The sequence below is a fragment of the Saimiri boliviensis genome, chromosome 10 (genome assembly GCF_048565385.1).
Source record: "Saimiri boliviensis isolate mSaiBol1 chromosome 10, mSaiBol1.pri, whole genome shotgun sequence".
Classification (NCBI taxonomy): domain Eukaryota; kingdom Metazoa; phylum Chordata; class Mammalia; order Primates; family Cebidae; genus Saimiri; species Saimiri boliviensis.
In genome coordinates, this window is record NC_133458.1 from 48700946 (window position 1) to 48713198 (window position 12253).

General features: G+C 42.0%; 1 protein-coding gene across 1 annotated transcript in view; it reads left to right on the forward strand.

Moving 5' to 3' along the window:
• Positions 1-12253, forward strand: part of LAMB1 (laminin subunit beta 1) — an 87551-nt gene that overhangs the window by 14530 nt on the left and 60768 nt on the right. Inside the window, exons 6-8 of the mRNA XM_039472670.2 lie at positions 3208-3396; positions 3486-3549; positions 9371-9573. Coding sequence (XP_039328604.1) covers positions 3208-3396; positions 3486-3549; positions 9371-9573 — 456 coding nt within the window. The remainder of the gene's footprint in view (positions 1-3207; positions 3397-3485; positions 3550-9370; positions 9574-12253) is intronic.

Sequence of the window (12253 nt, forward strand, 5' to 3'; positions counted from 1 at the left end):
AACTCCACGGGAAATTGGATGACTCCAGTGGTCCTTTGGGACTTATAAGTTTCCAAAAGAGAGAGAGAAGGAAGCACAGCCAGGAAAGGCTTTCACACTTTTTCTCTGTGCCCTTTTGACACAGAGAAGTCAGACCAGACCTTCCCTCTCAGCCTCTCCCCAAGCCTCCCAGCCGGGAGCCCACGCTCACAGGGAGTTTGCTATGTACGTGGCATACATGGTTCAGTTGGCCCTTAGGGATTTTTCTCTCTTAGTTTAAAATTCTTAGGCTAATACTCTCTTGAGTTGAATATAGCATCATTTTCTTATATTCCTGAAAAATCTGAGCAGCTAGTGAGTGAATCAAAGAATCTGTCAAAATGTCATCATCTATTATCCTTGACATCTTTTATCAGAGAAGAGGCCCAGCAGGATTATTAAGGGGGGCTAAAGGAAGTCTAAGCATGTGTCGAGTTTTCACCATTAACTCTCACCCAAATTTCTGTCAGGCACTGGTTTTAATTCAGAAGTGTCTTTATTTAGGTTCTGTTTTCTAGGTCAGCTGAACTGTCCTTTGATCTTCTTCCCTTGTAATCTAACTTCCAATTCCCAAAATGCATCACTGTGTTGGTCAGCGTCAAAGCCTTTGCCTGTTAGCCTGTTTTCAGTGCTCATTCTGCTTCATCTTTTACTTCCGGTTGACGCTGCTGACCACACTCTCCTAAATCTCCCTCCTGCCTTGGTCTCGGAAGACTGCCTTTTTTCTCTTTCCTCCCCAACACCCATTTTTCAGTCTTCTCCTATCCCTTTAACCAGAGAGGGAGAAAGATAGGCCTGGATTTGAACCTAAGCTCTGCCTACAACTAGCAAGTCAATGTCTTCAAGCCTCAGTTTCCTCATTTGTCAGACTAATGTGTCGTGAGGGTGCATTGGTTTCCTAGGGATGCCATCACAAAGTGTCACAGGACTGGGTGGCTCACACAGCACAAATGCATATTCTCACAGTTCTAGAGTCTGGGAATTTCAGGGTCAGGTGTTGGCAGGGTTGGTTTCTGCTGAGGCCCTTGCCCTTGGTTTGGGATGACTGTCTTCTCCCTGTGTCCTCACATGGTCTTCCCTCTGTGCATGTGTGTTTCCTAATCTCCTTATGGGGACACCAGTCACAGGATGATTAGAGCCCACCCTCATGACCTCATTTAACCTTAGTTACCTCTTTAAAGAGCCCATCTTCACATATAGTGACCTTCCGAAGTATAGAGTTAGGTCTTCAACATATGAATTTGGCAGAAACACAAATCAGCTTAAATGATAAAGTGTTAAAGTAAATAATGAATATTACCAGCACCACTCTGTTTTCATTGTCTAGCACCTGGTTGATACATTATTTTGGAGCACAGACTTAGGCTCTCTTTGTCTTGGCCATTCCTTTTCTCTTTTATTTCAGACATCATATACTTGGAGTTTTCAAATACGTGTGTGCAGTGACTCCCAAATTCATGTTTCAAGCTCCATTCTTGGAGCTGAATGCCAGACCACTTTTTCCAAGTGTCTGATGGGTATCTCCACATGGACGTCGCATATGTGACTGATTAGCTCACAACCTAATGCTTTCACGCCTCTTCCATGTTGCTGTCATTGGCAACATGTCTACCTCGCTACCCAAGTTCAGGTGCCTGCATTTCTTTGCTCACCCGCCTTTTCCACTGCAATCTACTTGGTCACCAAGTATAATTCAATATAGTCTTCTTCACTAAGTTTTCAGTGGTCAATTTCATCCCTTTCAGTGGTCAATTTCATCCCTTTCTATCTACATTGTAATTTCTCAAGTTAAAATCTTCATCTTTTTTCTTTCACTTAGTTTCCTTGTGTTTTATATTGTCCATGTTCAATAACTCTACCATAAGAATTATTTTTCTGTAGTGCAATATGATCATTTCATTTGTTCACTTAAACTTTTTAGCTTTCCCTTTTCATTGCAAAAAGATAAGTCCCTTAGCATGGCAGTCCCTCCTTAGCTTGCCCCAACTAATCTCTTCTGCCATGTGCAGCCACCTCCACCCACTGCCTGGAAAAAAACCTTGTTGCCCTTTTAAGATCCAATTTGGCCTGGGTGTGGTGGCTCACACTTGTAACCCCAGCACCTTGGGAGACTGAGGCGGGGGTGGATTACATGAAGTCAAGAGTTCGAAACCAGCCTGGCTAACATGGTGAAACCCTATCTCTACTAAAAACACAAAAATTAGCAGGGTGTGGTGGTGCACACCTGTAACCTCAGCTACTTCGGAGGCTGAGACAGGAGAATCGCTTGAACCCAGAAAGGCAGAGTTGCAGTGAGCCGAGATCCCACCACTGCACTCCACTCTGGTTGACAGAGCAAGACTCCATCTCAAAAAAAAAAAAAAAAAAAGATTATGATGCCTTCTTTTCTGTAAAGTATTCCTACCTTTTTTTTTTCTTGGCAGCAAAATATGCATTTTAACCATTTTCAAGTGTATAATTCAGTGGTGTTAGGTATATTCATAATGTTGAGCAACCATTAAGATTATTTTCAGAACTTTTTCATCACCCCAAACAAATTCTGTGGCCATTGCCCCTCTGCCCAGCCCCTGGTAACTTCAAATCCACTTTCTGTCTCTGTCTACTTATCAATTCTAGGTATTTCATACAAGTGGAATCATGGTATTTGTCCTTTTGTGTGGCTTACTTCACTATTTCAAGGCTCATCCATGTCGTGCATGTGACCCTTCTGTGGTGTTTGACATAGCATATTGCAAATGATTGACACCTGCGGCTGTACCTCATTGGACTGTGTATAGCATATAGACAGCATATAGGCCACTGGCTGGTACTAAGGAGGTAGTCATACATTTACTGAATGACTAAATGAACGAATGACGGAACAAGCATGCAGACTTGCCACTCATATTACAGTGGACATGGTGTTTGCTATTTAGACCTGTATATAATCAGCTTCTACAGAGAAGCAGTTTACTTACCCAGTAGGGTGGAGAAAAGTGCACATGTTAGAGACTAGACACTTTCCTCGCGAGAAAAGGTTCCACAGAGCCGCTTGAATTATTTGAAATCCAGCCACAGTCTGAAATACAAACCACCTGCAGTCCGAGTTTGTGGCACGAAGTGGAGAGACATTTTTACCTGAGATTAAAAAAAAAACAACAACAACAATCAATAGAAAACATCAAGTGAGATTTTTGCTCCTGCCTTTAGACATTCCGTCCAGCTGCTATGCTGATAGAACGATCGTCCGACTTTGGGAAAACCTGGGGTGTGTACAGATACTTCGCCTACGACTGTGAGGCCTCGTTTCCTGGCGTTTCAACTGGCCCCATGAAAAAAGTCGATGACATAATTTGTGATTCCCGATATTCTGACATTGAGCCCTCAACCGAAGGAGAGGTTTGTTTGCTTCTCTGTTTTACGTTCTACTTACAAATCTACTTTTTGATTATTGCAAAAATACCAATTACTCTTGTTTCCATGTTTAGGTGATATTTCGTGCTTTAGATCCTGCTTTCAAAATAGAAGATCCATATAGCCCAAAGATACAGAGTAAGTTCATTTTGAAATAAAAAGTTTGTTTTGCTTTTTTGAGACAGAGTTTCACTCTTGTTGTCCAGGCTGGAGTGCAATGGCGCGATCTCGACTCACCACAGCCTCTGCCTCCCGGGTTCAAGCGATTCTCTTGCCTCACCCTCCTGAGTAGCTGGGATTACAGACATGCGCCACTACTCCTGGCTAATTTTGTGTTTTTAGTAGAGACAGGGTTTCTCCATGGTGGTCAGTCTGGTCTCGAACTCCCAATTTCAGGTGATCCATCCACCTAAGCCTCCCAAAGTGCTGAGATTACAGGTGTGAGCCACTGCACCTGGCCCAAATAAAAGTTTTTTTGTTTTTGTTTTTGTTTTTTTTGGATGGAGTCCCGCTCTGTCACCCAGACTGGAGTGCAGTGGCGCAATCTCAACTCACTGCAACCTCCACCTCCTAGGTTCAAACGATTCTCCTGCCTCAGCCTCCCGAGCAGCTGGGACAACAGGCGTTTGCCACCACGTGTGGTTAATTTTTTTAAAAAAAATTTAATAGAGACAGGGTTTCACCATATTGGCCAGGCTGGTCTCAAATGCCTGACCTTATGATCCACCTGCCTTTAGCTCATCCCAAAGTGCTGAGATTACAGATGTGAGCTATCATGCCCAGCCTACAAGGTTTTGTTTTTTTTTTTTTTTTTTTTTTGGTGGTGGTTGTTGCTTTTGGAGACATTGTTGTTGTTTTTGAGACAGAGTTTCACTATTACTGCCCAGGCCAGAGTACAATGGCAGTCTCAGCTCACTGCAATCTCCGCCCCTGGTTCAAGCAATTCTCCTGCCTCAGCCTCCCGAGAAGTTGGGATTACAGGTGGCTGCCACTATGCCCAGCTAGATGTTTGTGTTTTTACTAGAGATGGGGTTTCACCATGTTGGCCAGGCTGGTCTTGAACTCCTGACCTCAGGTGATTTACCCGCCTGGGCCTCCCAAAGTGCAGGGATTACAGGTGTGAGCCACCATGCCCAGCCCAAATAAAAGTTTTGATGGTAAACAACAACCATGGAATAAGTCTTACTTGGAATCTAAATATTCAGTACTAAATCTACCTTCATTTTCCTTCTTTCTCTGCATTACCTGACCAGAGGGTGTTGAAATTAGCAATAATTACTCTTCACTGATAGGGAATACATTTACATCTGATATAAGAGGTACATATAATACATCTGATATAAGATTTATAAGTTATCAAGTAATTATGTTGATCATAATACCTTATTTTATTGCTCAGTATATTAATTAGAGCATATATTGGGCTTTTGTATCAAAGTTTCCCCCCAAATCTAGTTGTTCAAACAAGGTGAAAGCTTCTTTCTCTCTTATGAAACACACCAAAGGGTTTTCTACAGAAGAAATGTAGCACAACTGCCATAATTAAACTTACCAGATAAAATACAGGATAATGCCTAGTTACATTTGCAGATAAATAATTTTTTTTTAGTGCAACTATATCCTATGTAATATTTGTGACTAGTAAAAATATGTCCCATGCAATATTTGTGGTTGGTATAACTATGTCCCATGTGATATTTGGGATACACTTTATGCTAAAAAATGATTGTTTATTTGCAATTCAAATTTAACTGAGTGTCCTTTACATTAATTTGTTAAATCTGGCAGCCCTAGTTATAAGGCCACCCATGTTTTCAGGTTTATTCACATGGTTAGAGTTAGACTACCACCACCATGTCCTCATCTTAACTTGGGAGAAGAGGAAGATGAGGCAAGCAAATTCCTGTAATCCCAACACTTTGGGAAGCTGAGTCGGGCAGATCACTTGCAGTCAGGAGTTTAAGACCACCCTGACCAACATGATGAAACCCCGTCTCTACTCAAAATACAAAAATTAGCTGGGCGTGGTAGGGTGCACCTATAATCCCAGCTACTCAGGAGACTGAAGCACAAGAATCTCTTCAACCGAGGAAGTGGAAGTTGCAGTGAGCTGAGATCATGCCACTGCACGATCAACAGAGCAAGACTCTGTGTCACCAAAAAAAAAGAGACATAGAAGTTGCACACGTCACTTCTGCTCACATCCCATTGGCCAGAGTTAGTCATATAGCTGTACCGTAGGAGACACTGGGAAACATCTCTAGGTGGTCATGTGCTCTGTTAACACTCTTGGCTAGGGCTCTTACTGTCCAAGGAAGAAGGGAGGGAAGAATACTAGAGAAATTAGAAGTCTGCCATGCTTGATATACTAAGTAAGATGAGGTTTGCATTTCCATTTAGTAGAAGAATAAGCTGAGTCTTAGAGGTTTGGATGTTATTACATAAGGTGATATGGCTATTAAATGGTAGTCAGATCTTGAATCCGTTTGTGACGGTGCCCAGTTCAGAGCTCTTTACCACGTTCAACAACTGCTCTTACTACACCATTACATTTTAATCTTCTTGGGAGGCATGTATGGTAATTAAAAGAATGGGCTGGCCTGGTATGGTGGCTCACACCTGTAATCCCAGCACTGTGGGAGGCCAAGGGGGCAGATCACAAGCTTAGGAGTTCGAGACTAGCCTGACCAACATGATGAAACCCCGTCTCTACTAAAACAACAAAAATTTGCCAGGCATGGTGGCACACATTTGTAATCCCGCTTCTCAGGAGGCTGAGGCAGGAGAATCTCTTGAACCCAGGAGGCGGAGGTGGTAGTGAGCCAAGATCACACCATTGCACTCCAGCCCGGGCGACAGAGTGAGACTCTGTCTCAAAAAAAAGGGGGGGGGGGGCTTTTGAGTCGCACAGACCTGGATTTAAATCTGTTCATAAATCATAAATTTGTTCAGTAAATCAAAGCTGTGGCTACAGTTGTTGCTGTTGATGTTGCTGTTGCCATCAGCTGTGGTTTGGGCTTTGCACAGGACTAGTCCCGAGTGTTGGAATGAAAGGTGAGACTGCTTCTTCTGCTACTGAGGTGCAACCGGTTGAGTAGAGGTGGGGCTGATTCTTGCTGATCTTTCCCAGCTGCACAAGGCCCTATTTTTAACCAAGGCCCCAAGGAACTTCCAAGCTTGAAGCATGGAAGAGTACAGTGGAAGAAGTCCAGGGAATATTGCCAGAAAAATGCTGCTTCCCCATTTAAATTAATTTTACATGTGGCCCAGGCTGTCTCTGTTCTGTAATTTACTCATTCATTCTGTTGTAAAACAAATATTTAATAGATGTGTCCAGCTCTGTGCCAATTTTTGAGTGAGCCATGAGGCCTTTCCTCCATGTCTCAGAATGTAGTTGTGAAAAATGTCCACATGGGCTCTGGGACAAACACCCCCTGAGTCCTTAAAAGGACTTACCATCTGCTCCCTTTTAGGTGAAATCTGTGGGACTTGGGAGATGTATTGTCTTTATAATTTTGGTTCTTTTGTCTTTTGTTGTTAAATGGCATCAGAAAATCTTTTTCTGTATGATGGAAACATGCATGTTAGCTGATCAGGCTTTTGATTTACTTTGTAATCAGAGGAGCAATATCTCTTCAGTTGTCTTTATTGTTGAGACCTCTGAGACTCACTTCAAAAGTGATTTAGCTCTTAGAATAGCAGTCAAGAGGAGGCTGGCTTGTTAAATAGGGCGGGAGTGGGGGACCATATTTGCTCTACTGAGGGTTTCCACAAAGGTCAGTTCAAGGGTTTCTAAATACTCCAGCTGCTCTTCAAGTTTGTTGTTTAGCCTCTCGTCAATAGGCGCTTGTGCTCATTTTGTGCAGGAGGAAATGTTGGCATTCATAACTGCCATTCAGCTAGGGAGTACCACGGTTTCTCTGTTTGGTTTTTGATTTTTACAAAGAACCTAAGTTTAACACATGGATTTTCCCTTTCTACCCACAGCCATTTCTATAGCTTCATTGTAAGCTATGTATATATTAAAAGCATTTGAAATTGTATCTGGGCTTTGAAATTATCTGATGTACTGGGCTACTACCCTGTTGTCTTATGTTATAAATTATAAGAATGCATAGACATAAATGACAGTAAAGAGCCATTTCAGGCTATAGAGCTTGAGAGCACAGATGGATGAATCAATCTCTGGGGATCCAATTCAGCATGAACAACTTAGTAACTCATGAAAACCCTGGGGAGAAGGTTGAATAGCTCTTGGTTTGTCTAGTTACTATCACATGTCATTGGTAGCCCAGCTTTTATAATAAGCATAAGTCTGCAGACCTAGGAAGAAGAGGGAAAGATAAAGTTGATTTACAAGTAGGCCAGGCGTGGTGGCTCACACCTGTAATCCCATCACTTTGGGAGGCTGAGGCAGGCGCATCACAAGATCAGGAGATCCAGACCATCCTGGTTAACACAGCGAAACCCCATCTTTCCTAAAAATGCAAGAATTAGCTGGGTGCGGTGATAAACGCCTGTGGTCTCAGCTACATGGGAGGCTGAGGCAAGAGAATCGCTTGAACCTGAGAGGTGGAGGTTGTAGTGAGCCGAGATTGCGCCACTGCACTCCAGCTTGGGTGATAGAGTGACACTCCATCTCAAAAAAAAAAAAAAATTGATTACAAGTACACTTGTATTTGAGAAAAAATTTCCCCCACATCTTAACACTAAACTTCTTTATGCTTATGTCACTATATAATATTGAAAAATGCGGAAATGCTTTGTAAAACTGGGACAAAAAGTTGTGCACCAAACTGTTGCTTAAAAACTTGAAATATTCTCTCCTTGGCTTGTAGTTATACTATAGCGTTAACACTGTTTTGGTAACTTGGCTGTCATTTAAAGTGGTGGGAAATTTCAAATAGTATTTTCCCTTCCAAAAATAGAAACAAGAATGTTTCTAACTAATAATAACAATCAGAATTGGAGCGCTTTGATAAACCTTTTCCCACCTGAATGGAATTTTCTGATGTTGAGATTGACACTAATTGCTGTGGGAAGCAAATGGCATTGTGCTACTTCAGATTACTGTGTGCCTGCGGGTTCCAGCAGTCATGTAGCTGGATTCTTTATTTTTTATTTATTTATTTATTTATTTAAGATGGAGTCTAGCTTTCTTGTCCAGGCTGCAGTGCAGTGGCATGATCTTGGCTCACGACAACCTCTGCCTCCCTGGTTCCAGCGATTCTCCTGCCTCAGCCTCCAGAGTAACTGGGATTATAGGGCAGCTGCCTTCTTATAATTTCTCCACTTTCTCACTTCTTCCTGAACTGCTGTTCTGCAAACAGACCCATCACAAATTAGATACTCTTTTTTTGTTGTTCAAGCGATTCTTCTGCCTCAACCTCTTGAGTGGCTGGGATTACAGACACCCACCACCACACCTGGCTAATTTTTGTATTTTTGTAGAGATGGGGTATCACCATGTTGGCCAGTCTGGTCTTGAACTCCTGATCTCCAGTGATCCGCCTGCCTTGGCCTCCCAAAGTGCCAGGATTACAGGCATGAGCCACCACGCCCGGCTGACATTCTTTTTTTTTTTTTTTTTTTTTTTTTTTTTTGATAAGTGGTAGCTATTATTTTTATTATTAAAGTTTAAAAATAAAAAGATACATGCTCATTATAGAAAACAGAAAAAAGAATATCACCCAGTGTTCCATCTCCCAGAGCAACCACTTGTTAATATTTTGATGTATTTACTTTTATTGTTTTCACAGCTTTTGGTGGTAACTTTTCCTCTTTCCAGGTACTGTTGTGTTATGTTAGGCTTCACTGTTGGCGTCATCTAGATCATACCAGCGGGGAACTTAAGCTATTTTGATGTATCATGCCTGTTTGCATCTAAATAGAAAGGATGAAAAAAAAAAATTCTTGCTTGTCTGATGAGACTTTCCATCTTCTTGGTTGACCTTCATAGATCTATTAAAAATTACCAACTTAAGAATCAAGTTTGTGAAACTGCATACTTTGGGAGACAACCTTTTGGATTCCAGAATGGAAATCAGAGAAAAGTACTATTATGCAGTTTATGATATGGTGGTTCGAGGGAATTGCTTCTGCTATGGTCATGCCAGCGAATGTGCCCCTGTGGATGGATTCAATGAAGAAGTGGAAGGAATGGTATGTAAGCCCGCTGTGCACCTTTCTCCTTTATACGGCTGGTTCTAAAATGCAAAGTGAAGCTGGTCTTACCTTCAGCCTTTTAAGTTTTCCAGGGGTTTTAGTTTCACAGATTTACATTTAACCCTTTGCACCATATAGGTGGTTGATTGTTGATTTTCTCTTTGAAGAGTTTCTTGGACAAGGAGAATGTACAGACTGCTCATTTCATAGATGATGAATTTTTGGAATTTCTTGCTTCAGGCTGTTGCTAAAGTAGATGTTTTAGTCAACAAGGATTAAAAAGTTGTCTAAGCCGGGCGCGGTGGCTCAAGCCTGTAATCCCAGCACTTTGGGAGGCTGAGGCGGGTGGATCACGAGGTCAGGAGATCGAGACCATCCTGGTCAACACGGTGAAACCCCGTCTCTACTAAAAATACAAAAAATTAGCTGGGCATGGTGGTGCATGCCTGTAATCCCAGCTACTCAGGAGGCCGAGGCAGGAGAATTGCCTGAACCCAGGAGGGGGAGGTTGTGGTGAGCCGAGATCGCGCCATTGCACTCCAGCCTGGGTAGCAAGAGTGAAACTCCATCTCAAAAAAAAAAAAAAAAAAAAAAAAAAGTTGTCTAACAATTGAGTCCCCCTTTACATTAGAAAAGATTGCCGGGCGCGGTGGCTCAAGCCTGTAATCCCAGCACTTTGGGAGGCCGAGGCGGGTGGATCACGAGGTCAAGAGATCGAGACCATCCTGGTCAACATGGTGACACCCCGTCTCTACTAAAAATACAAAACATTAGCTGGGCATGGTGGTGCGTGCCTGTAATCCCAGCTACTCAGGAGGCTGAGGCAGGAGAATTGCTTGAACCCAGGAGGCAGAGGTTGCGGTGCGCTGAGATTGCGCCATTGCACTCCAGCCTGGGTAACAAGAGCGAAACTCCGTCTCAAAAAAAAAAAAAAAAAAAAAGGAGAAAAAACAAGATTAAAAACTGCAATTATGCTAGAAGGCATAAATTGATCTCAACCCAAAGAAACTGATTTTGTGTGTGTGTGTGTGTGTGTGTGTGTGTTTGAGACAGAGTCTCACTCTGCCGCCCAGGCTAGAGTGCAGTGGTGTGATTTAGGCTCACTGCAAGCTGTCTCCTGGATTCAAGCAATTCTCATGCCTCAGCCTCCTGAGTGTCTGCGACTACAGGCCTACACTAATGCCCAGCTAATTTTTGTATTTTAAGTAGAGATGGAGTTTCACCATGTTGGCCAGGCTGATCTCGAACTCCTGACCTCAAGTGATCCGCACACCTCGGCCTTCCAGAGTGCTGGGAAGGCGTGAGCCACTGCGCCTGGCCAAAACTGGAAAATTTTAACCCACACCCGTAGGGTATCATTTTAGGGATCAAATGGAGTTGGTGTCTTTCTTTCTTTTCCTCCTAATTTCATTCTTTTCCCACTTTTATGCCGTATTTGCAGCTTATGTACGTTTTGAGATTTGGGATTTGCATGATTTGCCAAATGGATAGATGTGTTTAAAGTATTCTGCTAGTTTCTAAGCTAATTCTTATAGACCTAGCGTATTTTAAAGCCAGGTAAGACTTATGAGATCACCTACACCAATTATTAATAATAAAAGAGACCAAAGATTAAGTAATTTACTAGAGAGCCATAAGTAAATGAGCAGTAGGTGGGGGTTCAAGCCTGGCTCTCCTGACACTGCCCTGAGGTTCCTTCCACTAAGCTGTGGCCTCCCCTCATGAAGGCTGTGCCTTGCTTATGTGTTGTTGCATTTTCAAAGATTGTTAGTCCTTTTCAGAGAAGGTGCAGGATTGAGGCATTCAGCCTTTATAAACTTCTGTCTTCCCTTTACTCCAATTAGAACTTTTGTTGCATAACAGAAGTTGAATTTTTGATGGAGCCTAAAGGAGAAGGAGGTGTTTCTCTAATCTTACTGGTCCATCTTTTAGAAAAAGCTATGTAGATTTCATTCCCTTTACAGCATAACAGATCAGCTGTGTGGCTCCTGTCCTGTTACTTTCACGGGTCTCGCAGTACGTGCTGTTTATTCAGACACAGTAGGGTCTGTGGTATGTGCTTTGGAACTGGTTTTCAGTTTATGTAAAACCACCTGGTAATAACAGGACTTGAGTCTTCTGCTCACTGCATTCCCACCAAGGTAGGTTCAGGAGGGACCTGTCTGTCCTGTTCTTGAATTCCATTCTGTAGAAACTCTTGTTAAGGTGAAATGCTCATATACGTGCATATTTAGTGGACCAAAAGGCCATAATTCATTTATCATTTATATGCCTCAAGGGTGATAAGTGTGCCTTACAGTGACGCAAGGCAAAATAGTATATCATGGGCCCTTCATCAAGCAAAAATTATGCATCTTTTTTGAGATTTTGTATTTCCTTACATAAAAGGAAAATGTAAATGTAAATGTGGTAAATTGTTAATTTAAAAAGTATTACTGCCATTGAAAGACAAATTTAAGTGCTATGCCTGAAGTAAAAAGAAAAACTAAAATAAGTTAACCAAAACCTTTTAAAAGAAATGGTTATCTGGCTTAGTGGTAAATTGTGCAGTAATGTAAATTGATTTCTAGGTGGTTTGTATGCATTTAGTTCTACATTATAACTTGTAGATTTCTATTACAATAGGTTTTTTTAAAAACCTCTTAACCAATTTTTTTAAATCTTAAGTAACTAATTT